The sequence below is a fragment of the Peromyscus californicus genome, unplaced genomic scaffold (genome assembly GCF_007827085.1).
Source record: "Peromyscus californicus insignis strain IS unplaced genomic scaffold, ASM782708v3 Scaffold_8__1_contigs__length_139910024, whole genome shotgun sequence".
NCBI lineage: Eukaryota > Metazoa > Chordata > Mammalia > Rodentia > Cricetidae > Peromyscus > Peromyscus californicus.
The window spans coordinates 86,400,408-86,420,748 of NW_026294606.1; the positions used below are offsets into that span (position 1 = coordinate 86,400,408).

A 20,341-nucleotide genomic window follows, 5' to 3' on the forward strand; every position below is an offset into this window, starting at 1 on the left:
AGTAATTCTTAAACTCACGCACTTCGGCCAGCTCGTTAGCCGTTCTTGGCCGTTTCTCTTCTTTTACTGCACGTTTTGCCTCTGGTTTGCTACCTGCCGGGTAGAAATATTAGTACTGTTTGCAGCAGCTGTATTCACAGCTGTGATGAATACCCAAGAGTGGGTAGAATTTACACAAGCTGTTATCTTTACAGGCAAAATTAGTACACACAAAAAAAAAATTTCCTCAGAAGAGACAAGTAAGAAAGAATTAACACAGAGACGTACATGCTCGTATTGGTTTGGGAGAATGGCTCACTCTGAGTTAACACTCTGTAAGCTAGTTTGTCCAGACCCCTGGCAGGAGGAATCCTGGGGAGCTGGCCTAAAACACAGACCAGACAAGTAAATACTGACCAGGTATAGCCCTACTATGACTGTACGGAGGACAGGGCCTGGGCAAGGCCACAGAGGGAGCCTGGGTGGTGGTCCACACAGGGACAGTATTGTGGGCTGTTCCTAAGGCACAGAGCAGGCTGACTACTGCCTGGATTGGCCCAATAGAGAAAGACCATCAGGCAAGGAGCCAGAAGATACCATAGGGCGGAGATGCTGCCATCCTGAGTTTTACAGAATGAGGAATTTAGGGGCACTGAGGAGGGCTTTGCTCACTCTTCTCTTGCAGGGACAAGTTTTGTTGTTTTTGTTTTTTGGGTGGTTTTGTTTGTTATTTGGTTTTGGTTTTGGTTGTTTTTTTTTTTTTTTTTTTTAAGATTTATTTATTTATTATGTATACAGCATGTATGACTGCAAGCCAGAAGAGGGCATCAGATCTCATTACAGATGGTTGTGAGCCACCATGTGGTTGCTGGGAATTGAACTCAGGACCTCTGGAAGAGCAGTCAGTGCTCTTAACCTCTGAGCCATCTCTCCAGCCCCTGGTTTTGGTTTTTTAGATTTTTATTTATGAGGGACAGGGACACCAGTGGAGACCAGAAGAGAGTGTAGTCTCCTGGAGCTAGAGACACAGGAAGTTGTGAGCCTCTCGGTGAGGTCACTAAGACTTGCAGAAGCAGCGAGTGCTTCAATTGCAGAGTCATCTCTGCAGCCCAGCTTTTCCTGTCTTTAACATGCAAAGACGGTCTGCTTCATTGAGTAGCAACAGGGTCTTGAGATTTTTTTGGAATTTAAAAGCTGAGGCTAAAGTAGAGCATAGACTCTGGGGGCTGAGGCAGGTGATAGCGTAAGCTTCCCAACTTGAACCAGTCTGGTCAAAGAAAGTAAAATAAATTATATTAAATTCATTTATGCCATAACGTTTTTATTTTAGGTGTCATAAAGAGGAGGGACGCAGGTCATCGGGTTAGTTGGGGTAGGAGATGTGAGGAATTGTTCTGTGCATCTTTGTGTATTTTTTTCTCAGGAGATGGCATTTTGGGCGCTGGCTCCTGTGGCGGTGTTCCGATCCTTTTCTCTAGGAACAGTGGTCTGGTGTCTGTCACTCCAAGGGAAAGTGTGTCCCTATTAGCAGAGGACCTGGAAGAGTCTTTGGCCTCTTCAGTTGGTGGACGGGGCAGTGAGGTAAGGTGGTCCACAGACCACTTAGCGTTTGCTTTATCAGAGCATTTCACACCAGAAAAGGCAGGCAACGTAGAAAGGCTGGGATGGAGTCAGTTCCTTGTTCTCTTGTCCCCATCTCTAGGTCCTCTTTCTCAGGACAGCTGCTCATGGGCCTCAGTCATTCCTTCTGCTTTGTCCTCGGCATCTCTGAGCCAAATGTATGTGTGTCGCTGTTTCCAAGTCACCAGTTGTAAAACAAGGTCTTGGAACAACGTCCGCTTCCTCCTCTCCTTTACCTTCCCTAGGAATCCGATGGCAGGATGAGTGTGGGAATGGTTCGATGAGCCCAGGGAAGCACAGTGACAGTCCACCCACTGTCCAGCCCCTTTGGAAAGGTGCTTTTTGGGGTAGTTTTTCCTGTGGTCCCCTTGGGAAGTGACGCGGCTTATCTTGCAGTTTGTCTTACTGCCCAGACCCTGAGGACCTATCCCCACCTGTGCTAGGCAGACCTGTATGCCACCTCACCTGGGCTCTGGGGATCAAACCCGGGTCGCTAAACCTGAACAGCAAGTATCTTTATTCACTGAGACATCTCAGTGACTGCAGCAGATGAATTCTGAGAGGCTTAATGAGATTAAACATAAATAAATAAGAAATTAACTTTCACCAGGTGTGGTAGTGCACACCTTTAGTCCCAGCACTTGGGAGGCAGAGTTTCAGGCCAGCCTGGTCTACAAAGTGAGTTCCAGGATGGCCAGGGCTGTATGCAGAGAAACCCTGTCTCAAAAAACAAACAAAAAACAACTTTCTATTATCTTGAAACTTGGGGTAACTTTATCTGTAAGATAAACAGAAAAAAAAAATATTTCAGTCACAGAAGGCTAAAAATAAATTGTTTAGGGATTTTTTTTTCGTTTAAATAGTATATGAAATATAATTTTTTTCAGACAAGAAACTGTTTTTTTTTTTTTTGTTTTTTCTTTTTTTTGAGACAGGGTTTCTCCATGTAGCTTTGGAGCCTGTCCTGGATCTCACTCTGTAACTAGGCTGGCCTCGAACTGAGATCCGCCTGGCTCTGCCTCCCAAGTGCTGGGATTAAAGGCGTACACCACCACCGCCCGGCGAAACATTATTTTGATGCTAACACAACCAATTGTATTTATCTTCCAACAAACTCCAAAGCTGATAACATAAAAATGTTTTCAAAGAATATTTTCATATTTGCTAAAATGTAAGTGTCTTTTTCCACTGAAATGCATGACAAATGCACATATTTGAGTTTGTTTACCATAAGACACTGGCCTGTCTAATGTCTGTAATCGTCATAGACTTTTTTCTTTTTTTTCTTTTGAGACAGAGTTTTGCTGTGTAGCTCAGGCTGGTCTTGAATTCATGATCCTCTTGCCTCAGTCTCCCAAGCACTGGAATAACAGACATGTGCTGCCACATGTAGACTTTGTGTAGACATTTTCATAATTAAAAATTGAAGTGAAAGAAGCCGGTTGGAATCCCAGCTCTTGAGAGTCAGAGGCAGGTGGATCTCTGTGAGTTAGAGGTCAGTCTGATCTACATAGAGTTCCAGGCCAGCCAAGGCTACCTAGTGAGACCCTGTCTCAAAAAAAGGGAGAAACGGGGGCTGGAGAGAAGGCTAAACAATCAAGAGCATTTGTTGCTCTTGAGGAGGACCTGGGTTCAATTCCCAGCCCCTACATAGTGGCTCACAACCATCTGTTACTCCAGTTCCAGGAGATCTGTGTCCTCTTCTGGCCTGTGGATACATCAGGCAAAACACACATGTGTACACATATACATGCAAACACTCACACATAAAATAAAAGCAAAAAATTTAAACAAAAAAATTTGCTTTGGCAGTTTCTGTAGAATGTAATGTGTTGGAACTGCTGTTTGTGATCACATGGTTATATAGTAGTACTGCTGCCTATTCCTGAATTTGTTTCGTACTGTTCCGTTTCTTCTTAGTTTGCTTTAGTCCTGCTTCACTGTGTCATTCCCCCTTTGCTTAATGCATATTGTGAAAGTATAGGGACAGTTGAGACAGTTTCACTGGCCATGATGAAAAAGCCCTGGGTTACCTGCCTTTTCTGTAGGGCTTTGATTGATCATTGGCAAACAGATCTGGGGGTGTGGTGTTCTATCACAGGACCTTCCTTCAACATGAACAAACATTTCTGTGCCTTCACCTGCAAGCAACAGCTTGGTTTTTGTTTTGTTTTATAGAGTATGGTTTTTGAGACCACAACAAAAAATGAAACTGTAGCCCATGAAGATAAGACAAAACTACTTAAAGCTGCATTCCTACAGTACTGCAGGTATAGCACATTTTTGTTGCTTTGTTAAGGGGTGTGTGTGTGTGTGTGTGTGTTCATAGAATCCAGAAAAGGACATCAGATCCCCTAGAGCTGGAGGTACAGGCAGTTGTGAGGCACCTGGTGTGGGTGATGGGAACCAAATCCAGGTCCTCTGCAAGAGCAGCAGGTGCTCCTAAACAGCTTCTCCCGCCCCCACTGTAGTTTTAATGTTCTTGCGATATAACGAGGCTGGTCCTCCTATCTTGCCTCTCTAGTGCTGGGATTATAGGCATGCCCATTATGCTCAGCTGGCACAGCACAGTTTGTAAATCACAGTTTACCTTATGTATGGGACACATTTTACTGATGCTTACTGTGCCCTGGTGGGTAGTGAGAGCTAGTGTAGTAGTGTGCCATTTCGAGGAACTCTTTCTGAGTGCTAGGGTTTTACACGGGATTATCTGAATACGGCAGCTGTCAGAGGCCCCACCCCACATAGGTTGGGAGCATCAGATCTAATCCAGCCTCCATAGGAAGCAATGACCCTTAAAATTGGCAGCCCTAAAGACGGCAGATAAAATCTCTCATAAAACATCACAGCAAATGAGTTGCATATGGAGTTATATGGGTGTTATGATAGAAGTAGACCCTACCCATTAGTTGAGATTTAGTTATCACAAAACCTAGTGGTTCTTCAGCCAAGCGCAGATTCTGCAGTTTGGCTGTTGGAGGTCGGGTCAGCTGGCAGTTGACCAAGTCCCAGCTGGGCTCTCGATGTGGCCAGATTCCAGTTTTGTGCCTGGGCTCCTCACATTTCTAGGACCTTTGCTGTCTAGTTCTTTGCTTCCTGTGGCTTCTGATCTCTGCATTGACGTTTGAGACAGGTGACCATTTGGGGGTATCTGATGACTTGCAAGCTATTGAGCAGTACCCCCGGCCTCTTCCCACTAGAAGCCAATGGCCCTTCCCCCTACTTGTTAAAACCACATTGTCTCCAAACGTTGTCACATGCCTCTGAGTCAAACATAATAGATAAAACTTTCAAGCATTGTCTGTTTTTTTTAACTTCATATTGTTTGGTTTTTATTTTACTCTACTCAAAAAATGTAAATACAAATGTTTTGTTCATGAGAGTTAAGGAAACAGCTTCTGTAATTATTGGTCAGGTCTTGTACAAGTATTCCTACAACCTGTAGTAAGACTGTTTCCAGCTTCAGCCTGGCTGTTCAAACTGCAAGATCATTTCAGCCATTTTTGTCTTGACCATGTATCTTTACCTTTAGCAGATGAGTCATCTGTCCAAAGAGCCTCTGGAACTTAACTGCACACCATCCTGTCCACTCCACTCTCTCACTGGCTATCTGGGCTTGTTTGGGGAATGCAGGATTTCTAATACTAGAGTATGCTTGGGGCACAACACCCTTAGAACCGTGAGGTCTAGGTATTACGGACATGAATCTACAGCAGGGGTATCATGGGCACAGATAGGTTCACATTTCAGTTTGTGATCAGCATGTTTGACGCCTATTACATACTTTCCTTCATCAACAGAGTTGTTTCTCGTTTGAATAGACACTTGGGAAAATCATGACCAAGCCTTGCCTAGTCTGCCTCTTCCCAGAGCTGTGAGGCTTTGGGCAAGATAGTTCCTGATTCTGGCACTGTTTCTTCCCTTGTGTGTGGTTGAGAAGAGTGAAGATCAGTAGTTTGCCTAGCACGTCTTGGTTTTGAAGAAATGATTTTTTTAGCATTTGCTGCCTCTACTGCCAAGTTCTCAGGTCCTGACCTGACATTTCACTCAGTGGTGCAGGGTGGCTGCTCATTCGCTGAAGTATAATATTAGATTCTAAGCTTGTCAGTCTAAGACTGCCTTGCTAATGATCTGCTGCACTCCCTGTCCTGTCCAGGTGGGGGCACCACTAAACAGGTATGCTTTACGACTTTGTTTATTGTATGGTTGGTTCAGTGTGACTAGAAAGATTGGCACTTCATCTTGCACATATGTCTCTTCAGTGACAATTCTGTTAAGTGTACATGATAATGGAGCCAGCAACTGAGGTCTTTATTTTGATTTCTTGTGGCTACCAAAACAAATTACCACCAACCCTGTGGCTTTGGAACTCATATCCAGCATTAGAGGGTCAGTAGGGCTGTGTATCCTCTGGAGGTTCTAGGGAACGCTTTCATGCCTCTCCTTCCTGTTCGCACTAACGGCCATGGGCTTGTTGATGTTTTTACCTTTTTTGCATCTGCACTGCCGCACAGCCTCTTCCCAGTATTTGTGCAGTCCTTACAGCACAGTCTACGGGCTGTGGGTTTGATCTGTTTCGTTCCTTCTGAATGTAGGGCTACGTTTACCTTCCTGTTGGCCTCGTTGGTGTCTGGTTATTTTCTCATGTCTGCCCAGTTTAGAAGAGTCCTCTGTTTAGGGCTCACTGTCCTTCAGGCTGTTGCTCTGGAACTTTTCCCCCAGACTCCCTTTCCTAGAAGACCTGTTTTTCATGTCCAGTGTGGCTTCCTTGCTGACCAGCAGAGCATGCTCTGTGGGTGGCTGATACCCACTTCATTCTCCTTGGCCCCTTTGGCCTCTTCCTGCAGAGAGCTTTCCATCCCTCTGATAGGTTTGGTGTCCTTCCTTGTGCTTGGTGCTGTGTTAGTTACTTTTCTCATTGCTGTGCCCAAATATCTGATGAGAAACAGTTTTTGCATCCTAGGGGAGGAGGCATGGCAGCAGGACGGTAGCTGGTCACTTTGCATCTGCAGTCAGGAAGCACTACAGTGAATGGGCTTACACAGTTCCATTCCAGTTCTGCCGTTTATTCACCCTGGCAGTCGGATGAGCCTTTACCTCAAACTAGAGCAATCCAGAGATGTGTCTTAAGGTGATTCTAGAGCCTGTCCAGTTAGCAGTGTGACCCATCACCGCTGCTGTCCTGAGTCCTTGCCTGTGCGTGTGCCGTTGCTTTTCCGTGGTCTGACTCCTGGCACTGTGACTTTTTAAAGCCTAGGGCTGGTTTCATTCTTAGTCATTGTCCAGTGCCTGGTCCGTCAGAAATACTCAGAGTATTGCTGAAGCCATAGCCACACAGAAACTTTTTTCTGTGTAAGGAGGTAAGTCTTGTTAACAGTCCTTTGGGCTAAAGCTATCCATGTGATTTTATAACCTCACAGTTAACTTTTCTGTGCTGAGTTTGGGAATATTTACCTCCGTTGTACCTTTGTGTTCCCATTTTACTGCAGGAAAGATTTGGGCCGTGCTCAGATGATGGCTGATGAGTTGTTTTCCTCTCACACTGACTTGGATTCGGACTCGGAGTTAGACAAGGCTGTGACTCAGATCAGTATGGACCTGGTGGATGACTACCCGGCCTCTGACCCACGGTGGGCAGAGTCAGTCCCCCAGGGTGAGTCGACTGGTCCATTACAGTGGAGGAATTAATACAGAGCAGATGGGAATACTTGTTTCTGCGTTCAATGATCACTCACTCAGCATATTTTTTTACTTTCTCAAGCAGTTGAAGGTAACTTTCCCAATGGCACATTTTGAAAAGGGCCCTAGAACAGATGGCCCTGTTTGTTAGTTAGAGAGAGTAGAGTCTGAGAGGACATTGAAACAAGTCCTCGTGATTCTCAGCATTTTATTTCTAAAAGAACCCGCTGGGCAGTGGTGGCACACGCCTTTAATCCCAGCACTTGGGAGGCAGAGCCAGGCAGATCTCTGTGAGTTTGAAGCCAGCCTGGTCTACAGAAAGAATTTGGTGTTTGTGTTAGTCAGGGTTCTCCAGAGGAACAGAACTAGTAGAATGAATGAATGTGTGTGTGTGTGTGTGTGTGTGTGTGTGTGTGTGTGTGTGTGTGTGTGTGTGTGTGTGTACTACCCACTTGGGCTACTCTGCATTCCCAGTTACCAGAAAGTGTCTCAGATACAAGTCTCTGCACAAAGGTCCGCTTCAGGTAGGTCAGCTGAGCCTTACCAGGGACTTAGGGAGTTCCCTTGCTGTCTTCTTGGAGCCAAACCATACAGTGGCGAAACCAGGGTATCCTTTTGTTTTAAGGAAGTTCAGTACCAACCCTACTAGGGTTTCCTCCGAATTTAAAAACTCTTTTGAGGCAAGGTCTCATTTGGTAGTCTAGGATGTCCTGGTACTTACTCTGTAGCCCAGGTTATCCTTGAACTCAGCAGTCTCCTGCCTCAGCTTACCAAGAGGTGAGATTACAAATGTGAGTCACCACTGAGTTATCTATCCAGTTCTAAAACTCTTGGAGTGCTCTAACTAAGTTTTTTTTATCTATCCAGTTCTAAAACTCTTGGAGTGCTCTAACTCAGTTTTTTAAGGATTGGTGCTCCTCTCCCTCTCATCCTCTTAACCTGTTACTTTCTAGCAGCTACTGTTCTAAAGCTGGTTTTGTGCTTATTCCTTGCTGCTGTGTTCTGACAGAGGCCCCTGGGCTGAGCAACACATCACTGATCATTCTGCACCAGCTAGAGGACAAGATGAAAGCCCACTGCCTCTTGGTGGACTTCCTTCACCAAGTAAGCATCAGCACTGGGTAAGGGGTAGGCCTGGCATTCTAGCCCGGTGAGATACCCCTGCCCTCTGGGTATGTCCTTGGAGGGACCTGATTGTATACTGATGCAGCAGTAAACAGTTCCAGGGCCCTGGCACACATGTGGATGTCAAAGGACAACTTTCGAGAGTCCCTTCTTTCTGGAGATCCAACCCTGGTGTCAGTTTTGGTGGCTCGTGCCTTTACCCCCTGAGCTGTCTCAGCAGCCTAAATCCAGCAATTTGTACAAACAGTCTCATACAGATGTTCTTTATGCTTTTGTGTAAAAACTAGAATTTTGTGTTTTTGTACATTTGGTTCTATATTGTTAGGAGGACCTTGGCATTAACCAGATGGAAGGGCTCAAGAAGCTATCTTCTTAAGGTGTGTGGGGGGGGCGGGGGGAGGGGGCCAAAGTCACACTGCAAAGCTGTGTGCTGAGAGCTAGTGACAGATGTGGATACACTGCTTATCAGAAGCCACAGGCAACCAGGGTGTGGGCACACAGCAAGGTGGAGGCCTTAATGATGTCTCAGCTGCCAACAGCTGTAGCTTTATGTGCAGACCTGATTCTGTGGTGCCTTTTGTGTTTGCATTTTTTTTTTCTGTGGCTTGAAGGGGGGTTTTGTTTTGTTTTTTAAAACAGGGTTTTGCTATATAAATCTGTCTGGCCTAGAATTCACTGTGTAGATCAGGCTAGCCTCAAACAGAGATCCAAAAGAGTAAGCCATCATGCCCAGCTCATCTCCACAGCTTTGTCACTGAGCAGGTAGCATTTGCCTTCATAGACAAGACACGTATACAACCAAGTACTCGAAAGAAGTACTTCTGTATTTGCAGCCACTCTTTCCTGAATGGAGTAGGAAGTGATGCTAGCATTGTGGCTGTGGTCCTGGTGTGTGGCTGGATGATCTTAGTGCACAGCTGCAGCCGCACTCTAAGTGCTCCCCTGAGCACTCCCTGGTGACCTGTGAGAGAAGAGGAGAATGAATTCAAATCATGGAACTGTAACTTTTACTGTGAGAATAAGCCGGGCCAGGCGGTGGTGGCCCACGCACGCCTTTAATCCCAGCACTCGGGAGGCAGAGGCAGATGGACCTGTATGAGTTCTACAGAGATATTTCCAGGAAAACCAAGGCTACACAAAGAAACCCTGTCTCAAAAAACAAAACAAAGCAAAAATCCAAGTTTCCATTTCCCAAAGGTCTGTGATCTAGGATAGGTCACTGGTACAAATCAGAAAAGCCATTTGATCATTATGATATCTAAACAGTGCTTTGAAAACTCTAACAGCCATGGATAGAAACGGTGAGGTGACTCTGACAAGAACCTCTGCGTTTCCCTGCGTGGGTGCTGTATGAGTATACCTTGTACACATTGGGAACAATGGCAGCCAGAGGTGGCCTATGGCAGGGAAGCTCCTAGGAGGATGTGGCCACATTTTCTGTGAGTGCTTTCTATGAATAAGTGCTTGTTTATTTGTTTGTTTGTTCTGGTGAGGTTGGCTTGTTTAGACGTCTGAGCTCTTACCCAATCAGAGGGACGCCCATGACTACCCGGCTGCTGCTCTGTGAACATGCAGAAAAGCTGTCAGCTGCCATCACACTCAAAAACCACCACTCTCGGCTGCCTGACCTGGTGAATGCAGCTATCCTGCTCGCCCTGAACAAGAGGGAGTGTGAGGTCCCATCCAGCCTGACTCCTGCCGATGTCTTCTTTCGAGAGGTCAGATACACCCTCCTTCTTGTCTTCCTGTGTCTTTGTCACACTGTGCCATGTGTGGACATCCCTGGCAGGGCAGAGTGTTGAAGGACCTCGCTGAAATGTTGACTTGGGCTCCCTGCTTTATGAATCCTATTACTGAGTGTCTCTTGTTTACTGTTTGCCCTGTAAGAGGGGCATATGGTTGACTGAGAAAGGGATTCCCCACTTCCCTTATCTCTCCAGCTCCCTTGTGACTAGCACAGGAAGCTGTTCTTGTTCAGTAGGCTCCCAGACCTCTAGCTTGCTACTGGGGTGAAGAGTTGGAGCACTGAGCAGGTAGAAGGTTAGAGTAGCTGCTCTCCAGCATGTTGGCATTTTCCCTTTGTCAAAGACCAGTTTCTTTAAAAAAAGAAAAAAATTGTTTGTTTTTACTCATTTGTGTGTGTGTGTGTGTGTGTGTGTGTGTGTGTGTGTGTGTGTGTGTGTGTGCGCGCGCGCGCACGCGTGGCATGTGTATGGGCATGCAAGTGTGCACATGCAACACATAATGGCATATATGTGGAGGTCAGAGGACAACTTAAGGAGTTCTCTCCTTCCACCATGCGGGTCCCAGGGATCAAACTTGTCATATGGCATGGCAGGAGGCACCTTTACCTGCTGAGTCATCTCACTGGCCCAAGGCCAAGCTTCTGTGCAGCTGACTCCCTATGTCTCAGTGACCATCCCCTCCCCTCACCCCTCCTCTGGAGCACTACTTTTCTCCTGTCCACTTGCAAGTAGCAACATCATATTCCTAAAGGGTGCTATTTTTTAAGAAGAGATGGTTGCTCAGCTCAGCCATAGAGAGAGAGTTCTGCTTTGGTAGCCCTTATAGAAAGTAAAAGGGCGGGGCGTGGTGGCGCACGCCTTTAATCCCAGCACTCGGGAGGCAGAGGCAGGCGGATCTCTGTGAGTTCGAGGCCAGCCTGGTCTCCAAAGCGAGTTCCAGGAAAGGCACAAAGCTACACAGAGAAACCCTGTCTTGAAAAAAAAAAAGAAAGAAAGTAAAAGGACAATAGGCTTGCTTCTGGAGGTGCAGCCCCCACCTTGCCATTGACTCACTGTGGGAAGAGGCCCGGGACCATCCAAGGCTTCATAAAAGTAGTATTAACTAGCCAGGTGGTGGTGGTACACGCCTTTAATCCCAGCACTCAGGAAGCAGAGGTAGGCAGATCTCTGAGTTTGGGGCCAGCCTGGTCTACAGAAGCGAGTTTCAGGACAGCCAGGATTGTTACACAGAGAAACCTTGTCCTGGGGGCGTCGGGGGAAGTAGTACCAACTACTCAGAAATAGGCTGTGTTGGCACAGCATGGGAGCTGTGTTTGCTACCACTGAAGACTGAGGGTAAGAGCATGTAGCATTTTGTTTGCTTTTATGTTAGATAGTCATCCTTGATGTATGCTGAAAACTTGTTTCAGATCCCCCGCCCTATAGACCCCCTAAATCTAAAAGTCCTGTAAATAAAATGGTGTAAGATACAAGCTACACACATCTTCTAGTGTACTATAAATCATCTCTAGGTTCCTTTTATTACCTAAAGTGACAATAACTGTTTGTAAAAAGTTGAAGACTTTTTTGGTCTTACATCTGCTTTCATCATAAAGTCAATATATTAATGTCTGGTGAGTGATGGAAAGATACAGCTTACCAGGTGGGATCCATTATCCCTAAGAGTCTGATGACTGTGACTCTGTCTGCCCTCAGGTGTCCCAGGTGGACACAATCTGCGAGTGCCTGCTGGAGCATGAGGAACAAGTCCTGCGTGATGTTGCGTTGGACTCTCAGGAGTGGGCAGAGGTGGCGATCCATGTCAATACAGTCCTCAAGGTAACACACCACGACAGTGATGTCAACAAACCACAGTCCAATATAGGGAGGGACAAGAAAGTGGTTATCTTTTTTTTTTTTTTTTTTTTTGGTTTTTCGAGACAGGGTTTCTCTGTGTAGCTTTGCACCTTTCCTGGAACTCACTTGGTAGTCCAGGCTGGCCTCGAACTCACAGAGATCCGCCTGGCTCTGCCTCCCAAGTGCTGGGATTAAAGGCGTGTGCCACCACCGCCCGGCTGAAAGTGGTTATCTTATGCCTGCTCATCTAGTGAGGTTACAGCTGTTTGTCAAGGTCAAAAAGCTGGAACAGCTTATATTTTTATGAACAGATAAAATTTCTGAGTATTTCCTTTGTGCATACTAATGAGTTTCTGTAATGTTTTTTGTTTGGTAAAGTCTTTCTTTGAGGAGACTTTTCTCTCTTATGTTATTGCAGATATTGGTGTTAATGTAGCTGTCAAAATCCATTCATTTCTCTAGCATTGAACTCATGTTTCAGCCTCAGCCTCAGCCTTCTAGTTGCCTGGGACAAACACATACCACTACATCTGCCTTTTATTCTTTAATTACTCAAAATTTGTTTCTTAAATTATTACCTAAGGGATTTCATTCAATTTTACCTATTAGACTTTATAGTGCTTTTTTTTTTCCCCTGCTTTGGTTATTATAGTTTTCCAAAACGAAGTTAAATTATGGAGTAAAACAAATTTTTGAAGGCAGAACCCTCAAGTGCTGAATGTTTTTCTTACTGGTAGGCTAATATTGCAGGTTTTCCTTAGACACAGCATCCCACAGAAAGAAATTAACTGAATTATGGCATTAACAACAGCCTATTGCTTCCCATGTGTGATGATGCATTTCATTTTCCCAGGACATGCTACAGGCTGCCACTCATTATCGCCTAAACAGAAGCTCCATGTACAGTCGGGAAGAACCACTAGGGGAGGAACCAGAGTATGTGCCATGGACAGGTACCATGCTGGAGTGTTGACAGCTGTTCGGAGCATGTTCCTATTGGTCTGGCATGTTAGATGCTGTGTTAGTCCCTAGGACAGGTTTATGCGTAAGATGAAGGAACAGTCAAGTGACATCTCTAGACTCACTGGGTCCCTTGGGCGTATTTATTGATCCCACCCTGTTATTTCTTTATCTGAGTGGATTTATGATGCATCTGTTAGGTTTTAGTACCAAGTCCTTCATAGAAACAGATGCTGGCTTTGGAGGACTAGGCTTTATGTTATGTTCATATCACAGAGTAAGTGGAATAGCATTAAGGCATTGAGTAGGAAGAAGAATCACATGGGCCTGTGATAAGGAAATCTCCACTGAGAAGAAAGATGGGGTTCAACCAGGGCATGAACAGGCATCACCTGAACATTGCTCTGTTTTCCCAGAGCAGTGAGGTAACCTGATTTTTTAGGCAGTTGGTTGGTCTTTTCCCTTTCCATCATGGAACCCTTTCTTAGGAAGTTACTTTGTGGACTTTACAGCTACAAGTGGTCCATCCGGTATCCGCACAGCAATCATGCGCCAGCATGGGATCATCCTGCAGATGGTGTACCCTCAAGCTGATAGCAACCTCCGGAGCATTGTAATGGAGCAGCTTGTGGCACTGATTGACTGCTTTCTGGACAGTTACGTTTCCCAACTGAAGTCTCTAGAGAAATCCAGTGACCAAGAAAGATACAGCAATCTGGAAGTGGAATACCTGCAGAAGAGATTGGAACTCCTCTCTCCCCTTCGTGAGTGTCTGGATTAGAAATGGCTGTGGGCTGCAAGACAGATGGAGGTTGGAGAACTCACCCAGTGGAGTCCATGCAGAGTTTATCTACCTGTGAACAGAGACAAAGCCAGGCACGCTTGGATAGCTTTCTGTATTCATGACACCAGCTTTTTAAAATTACTTGTTCTGGTACAAATACCATAGGAGGTTTTAATTGACTGGAAAAAAAAATCAGTAAGTTAAGCTGTGGAGATGCCCTTAGTCATTGAGTTCAGCATGCTGAGCTTGGTGGCATTCCCCAGCACTTGAGAGGCCGAGTCAAAACAAACAAACTCAGCCCCTCAGGCCTTCACATGAGTAACTGGTTTTAGAACAGAGCCTGGCAGTAGCTGGTGAAGGGCACAGGTGGCCCAATGTGGCTACTGAGCAGAAAGCAATTGTCTTTCATGTCCAGAGTCAGGAAAGTTTGTTCTAGTGAGTGATGGAAGTCTCACCTGGGGAGGTAATGATGGATCCAGGGCTGTGTTTCCCTCTTCGGAAAGTTCAGATGGGTCAGTAATGGACATAGTTTATGTCATGTCATTTGTTCTTTCTCCTGAAGTCACACTAGGCCAGTATCCATGGGCAGCTTCTCTGGCAGAGAAGTACTGTGACTTTGATATCCTGGTACAGATGTGTGAACAGACAGACAACCAGGCCCGACTCCAGCGCTACATGACCCAGTTCGCTGACCAGGTAACCACACTGGTGTGTGTGTTAGGGGGCTTGTAAACATACCACACTGTCTGAGGCTTTCCCTTTCCAGAATGCTGTTTTGGTTTTGAGGTGAAGAATGATTTAGACGGAAATATGGCAGATTTGCACGTTACATTGTCTTTGGAGCAGACACTTCCTTATGTAAATAGATTATATTCATTAGTTTCCTGTTGCTATGATAAAACATCATTGCCAAGACAATGGATAGAAGAGTTTGTTTGAGTTCAAGGTTTCAGAGTGTTATAGTCTGTGATGGTAGAGCAAATGTGTGGCCATAGAAAGCTGGGGTCTCACATCTTGAACCACAAGCAAAGAGAATAGAAATGTATGAGTCTTTAAATTCTCAAAGCCCACCCCCAGTGACATATTTCCTTCAGCAAGGCCATACCTCCTAGACCTACCCAAACAGTGCACTGACTGTGGACCAACCGTCCAAATGTCCAAACGTACGGGACATCTCATTCAAACTACCACATGGAGAGGTTTCCTGGCCTTTGAGAAATGTTAAACTTTTACTTTTGGGGGTTTGTTTTGTTTTTAAGACATAATCTCACTCTGTGGACCAGGCTGGCCTGGAACTCAAGATTCCAGCTCAACCTCCCAAGTGCTAGAGTTACAGGCACCAGCTAGCAGGTCTGGCTAACTTTGAGTTCTATTCTCTCCCTATCGTGTAAGACCTTTTAGGAGCAGGAACATGAGTGAGACTGGAAGCAGGTGTCCTCACAAGCAAGCGAGAGCTTGCCTGTAGAGAGCCCAGGGCGCTCTGCTGTCAGCAGCTGTGAGGCCAGCTTCCTGTTCTTAGACCAAGTACCTGTTTCGATGCTGCAGGGTGATCTAGACTGTTCCTTGTTTAGCCAGTTTACCCCATGAGTTAACCTTGGAGTGAAGTAGTAGTTCACCTGCAGCAAAGGAATTTTGTTAAAATCCGGAACACCACTACAGACTCCTCTGCTGAGCACATGGTCTCAAGCACGCCATGTTGCTGAATAGTCTACAGTTGTATTTGTGTTGACGTTGTCATTACCGAGTCTGTGTGACAGGGCCTGTGTGATAGGCATAGTGCAATATGTGTTGTATAGCAGTGCCAAATGCTTTTGAAGGTCATGGCTGCTTAAAAATTCTTTGTATGGATTCTTGTCTGTTGACATTTTCTATAGTTTTCCACTTTTTTCTTTTTCTTTCTTTCTTTTTTTTTTTTTTTTTTTTTTTTCTGAGACAGGGTTTCTTTGTATAGCCTTGGCTGTCCTGGAACTTCCTCTATAGACCAGGCTGGCCTCGAACTCAGAGATCTGCCTGCTTTTATCTCCGAAGTGTTGAGATTAAAGTCAAGTGCCACCACCGCTTGGTTTTGTCCTTTTTCTTCAATGTGTTTAGTAATTCCTTTGGAGTCCTGTTGTGACATCACAGTCTGGTCATTCTCCGATTGGCTTCAGCTGCCTGCTTTTTACATTGCCATTGAGGCTTTTCTGCTTTGTACATCATGTAATATTTTAGTTGAGTTTTAGATGTGTTTGAAAAGACTAGAAAGAGATGCTCTTTTTGTCCTGGGCAAGTCTCCTCATTACTGCAGAGTTCCTAAACTAGGAGACCAAAGGACTGTTTACTGCTGCTTTCCAGTCATTCTTCCCAGCATCCCAACACTTGGTGCATGCCATATGGGGACCACCAGACCACATGACTTTGGGCTTCTCTGGATTGCATTTTGGCAACTGGCTCATCTGGTTATCTGTATAGGACTCCACCTTAAGGTGACATTCTAGGGTGTCACCTCTTGGTGCTGTTGATAGAACTCCATGTGATGACTGAGATATTTGTGTTATCCAAAAAGGGAACCACTGGTTGTAAGTGGCTGTCGGTGGCTTGAAGTATGTATGACCAGTGTGCCTGAGGAAAACAGGTTTTGTTTTGTTTTGTTTTCCAAGACAGGATCTCTTTCCTGTCTGACCTGGAATTCCTTTTGTAGACTAAGCCTGCCATTCCCTCTGAAGTGCTGGAGTAAAACCACTATGCCCAGCTGAAAACAGGTTTTAATGTAATTAAGTTCCAAAAGCGACATTTGGCAGTCGGCTCTCATGAAGGCCAATGTGGGCCAGTCTACCATTATTAACACTGTGCCAGTGGGATTTTTTCCTTTTTTTCTTCCTTTCCTTCTTGCTTAATTTCTTTTATGTTTATGAGTGTTTTGCCTGCATGCAAATATGTGTACAACATAAGCATACCTGGTACCTGAGGAGGTCAGAAGAGGATATCAGATCCCCCGGAACTGTAGTTATTGGTGGTTGTGAGCCACCATGTGGTTCTGAGAACCAAATCCAGGTCCTCTGCAAGAGCACCAAGTGCTCTTGACTGCTGAATCATCTTTCTAGGCCTCCTACCATTGCTTCTTAGGATCCCCGCTGAGCCAGTCAGAGATGTGTCAAGAGAGATGGCTGAATTCAGGAGAGAGAATGCATTGTCCATGTAGGATAGACACTAACTGTGTGGAACACATGTTTTGTTTTGTTTTGCTTTTTAATCAAATGTATATGGATGTTTTGCCTGCATGTATGTCTGTATACCACATGCATGCCCAGTGCTAAAGGAAGCCAGAAGAGGATGTTGGGTCACCAGGATTTGGAGTTGTGAGCCGCTGTGTGGGTGCTGGAAATTGGACTTGGTTCCTCTGTAAGAGCAGCCAGTGATTTAAATGCTGAGCCACCTCTCCAGCCCCAACACAGGTATTCTTAGAATACAGGAATTACTTGCTAAAAGATTCTATTTGGGGAACTGCAAGGTGGCTTAGTGCCAAGCCTGCTGACCTGAGTTAGAGCTCCAGAACCTCCATGGTAGAGAGAACAGACATTCCTCAAGTTGTCCTCTGACCTCCACATGTACACCATGGCACATACAAGGACACACACATACACAAATAAACAAATGTAAAATAAAAATGTGAAGATTTCTACTAGGAGGTCTTTGAAAGGGACTTACTTAGTGTTTTATATTTTAAAGCTGTCTTAATAACTTGATACATTCTTACTGTATTCTTTGTAGAATTTTTCAGACTTTCTCTTTCGTTGGTACCTGGAAAAAGGAAAGCGGGGCAAACTATTATCTCAGCCCATTTCTCAACATGGACAGTTGGCAAATTTTTTGCAAGCCCATGAGCATCTCAGCTGGTTACATGAAATTAATAGTCAAGAATTAGAAAAGGTAAGACGGTTTGGTTATGAGAAGCAGCTGGTTATACAGTTTAAGTATTTTAAATTAATACTTAGTAATTAAAGCATTGTTTATATCCATGCAGCCTGGACTTTTTCTTTTCTCACTGGAGACAGGGCCTCACTTTGTAGCTCCAGCTGACCTGGCGCTCACTATATAGACCAGTCACAGAGATCTGCTTGTTTCTACCTTCTGAGTGCTGGGATCAAAAACATATGCCACCATATCTGACTTAAAATTCTTTTACATCATTTTGCATGTGTGCATATGCATGAGCACTGGGTAGGGGTGGGGGTGAGGTCAGAAGACAACTTGAGGAAGTTCTTTCCCATAGATTCTAGGGATTAAACTCAGATGGTGAGGCTAGGTGCCAAGTCTGTTTATCTGATGAGCCATCTCAGACTCTTAAATATAAGTTCTTACGGCACAGATATGTTAATTAGCCTTATTTAACCTTTCTTATTGTATGTATCTATTTAAACTTCATCTTACATTCTATAAATATATAGATATAGTTAAGATGTGCCAACCCACAATTTTTTTTTAATTAAAACAAGCTATTAATGGATTGTTAACACATGTACTTCCTGTCCAAATTTACTTTCTGATGCAGTGATAAACACTGTGACCAAGAACAGCTTAGGGAAGGAAGGGTTTATTTGGCTTACACATCCCAGAATCACAGTGATCATTGAAGGAAGTTGAGACAGAAACTCAAACAGAAGCAGAGGCAGGAACTGTAGAGGAAAGTTGTTTACTGGCTTCTCTTCAGGCTCCCATTCAGCTACCTTGTTTCTATAGCCCAAGCCCATCTAGCCAGCATAGTACTGCCCACAGTAGGTCCTCCTACATCAATTAGCAGTAGAGAAAATATTCCCAACAGACATGCCCACAGGCCAGTCTGAGAGAGGTGATCACTCAGTTGAGATTCCTTCTTTCCAGGTACATGTAGGTTTGTGTCAGGTTGACAAAAATCTCACCAGCATACCTCCCATAGTCTCACATCGTTGCGATGGTATTGTCTTACTTCTAATACTTCAAATGTAGGTCACTGCACTGGTCTATTACAGTTTTTAACATTACAGACATTTTATTAATTTTACATAGAAGTCATTGGTCTTTTTTTTTTTTTAAGTTTATTTATTTATTATGTATACAGTGTTCTGTCTGCATGTATGTCTGCAGGCCAGAAGAGGGCACCAGATCTCATTATAGATGGTTGTGAGCCACCATGTGTTTGCTGGGAATTGAACTCAGGACCATCTGGAAGAGCAACCAGCAGCCAGTGCTCTTAACCTCTGAGCCATCTCTCCAGCCCCGGTCTTTTCTTATTAATGACTTGTAATGAAAATTCAAATCATGGCATCTAGGAAGGTGGTTCAGTCAGTAAAGTGCTTGCTACCCAAATGTAAGGACCTGAGTTAGGATCCCAAGCACCCATGTGAAAAGCCAGGCCTGCACTGCACACATATAATCTCATACTGGAAAGACAGAGATAGGCAGATCCCTGGAGCTCACTGGACAGACAGCCTTACCTAGTTTATGAGCTCCACGTTCAGTGAGAGATCCTGCCTCATATGAGAAATCAGAGAGCAACTGATAAAGACCTCAAACACTTCTGGCCTGCATATACACATATGTGCATATGCAAAACAGGAACACATATATGCAAAACTCAAATTATAAGTGAAAACGGTGCAAATTGAAGTTGTGCTAGTGACAGAGTGCTAAGTGAATACACAGTTGTTATGGAGTGGGTATTTTTTAATTCTCCCTTTGCAGTGCTTGCCAGTGTTCGCTTGAGAGTTCAACGTGTATTGCTTAGTGCTTTGGCACTGATCCCAGGTAGGTTCACTGCTGACCAGCATGTCTTCTTTCAGACCTCTTTGAGAAGAAATGGGTTTGGTATTTGCTGAGCTCGTCCAAGAGCCTCTTGTGATTTTCTCGTTTTGTTTATTGGAGGCTCATATGACACTGCTCGGTTTGGCAAACACAGAAACTCGTTACTTTGCAAAGAAAAAAACCCTTCTTGGCTTGAGTAAACTGGCTGCATTAGCTTCAGACCTTTCAGAGGACACGCTGCAAGAGAAAATTGAAGGTAAGGAATCAGGATGAGAAGGCACATGAGTCAGTTGCACTATGACTACCTGTAGGCATTCCATACCTGTAGGAATGCTGTTGCTTATTTTACTCCATGTCCATACTTCATCATTCAAACATGGAATCATCAATACCATTATTATTCTGCTGGGTAGGAAACAAGGATCCCTGGGGCTTGCTGGCCAACCAGTCTAGCCAAATGAGGGAGCTCCAGTTTTTTTAAGAGACCCTATCTAAAAAAAGAAGGCACAGCAATTGCAGAAGACATCCAGTGTCAGCCTCTGGCTTCTACACACATACAAAAGCTAAACCGTTGAGTTGAGGGCTTGAGGAAAAGATAACCCTGTGTTTCAGTGTCCGTACACCGACCTCTCAGATAAGACAAGCCCATGTTTCACACTTCGGAAGTGCTGTGACATGGTCATGTATGTTATCACACGTATCCGTTTGCCAGGGCTTAGCCTGCACCTGCATCTCATCGCGAGGGAATACGGCATTGTACACTTGGTTATCCTGGACTCGTCATAGTAATGTGAAGACAAAAGGGCAAACTGTTTTAGATGAAAGGAGCCATGGCACATGGTCACCAAATTAA

General features: G+C 44.7%; 1 protein-coding gene across 1 annotated transcript in view; it reads left to right on the forward strand.

The window, feature by feature from the left end:
- Nup133 (nucleoporin 133) overlaps nucleotides 1-20,341 on the forward strand; it is a 49,733-nt gene that overhangs the window by 20,847 nt on the left and 8,545 nt on the right. The window contains exons 11-21 of the mRNA XM_052727499.1: nucleotides 1,403-1,560; nucleotides 3,778-3,869; nucleotides 7,089-7,252; nucleotides 8,288-8,382; nucleotides 9,897-10,121; nucleotides 11,844-11,966; nucleotides 12,838-12,937; nucleotides 13,457-13,708; nucleotides 14,291-14,424; nucleotides 17,479-17,637; nucleotides 19,609-19,744. Coding sequence (XP_052583459.1) covers nucleotides 1,403-1,560; nucleotides 3,778-3,869; nucleotides 7,089-7,252; nucleotides 8,288-8,382; nucleotides 9,897-10,121; nucleotides 11,844-11,966; nucleotides 12,838-12,937; nucleotides 13,457-13,708; nucleotides 14,291-14,424; nucleotides 17,479-17,637; nucleotides 19,609-19,744 — 1,638 coding nt within the window. The remainder of the gene's footprint in view (nucleotides 1-1,402; nucleotides 1,561-3,777; nucleotides 3,870-7,088; nucleotides 7,253-8,287; nucleotides 8,383-9,896; nucleotides 10,122-11,843; nucleotides 11,967-12,837; nucleotides 12,938-13,456; nucleotides 13,709-14,290; nucleotides 14,425-17,478; nucleotides 17,638-19,608; nucleotides 19,745-20,341) is intronic.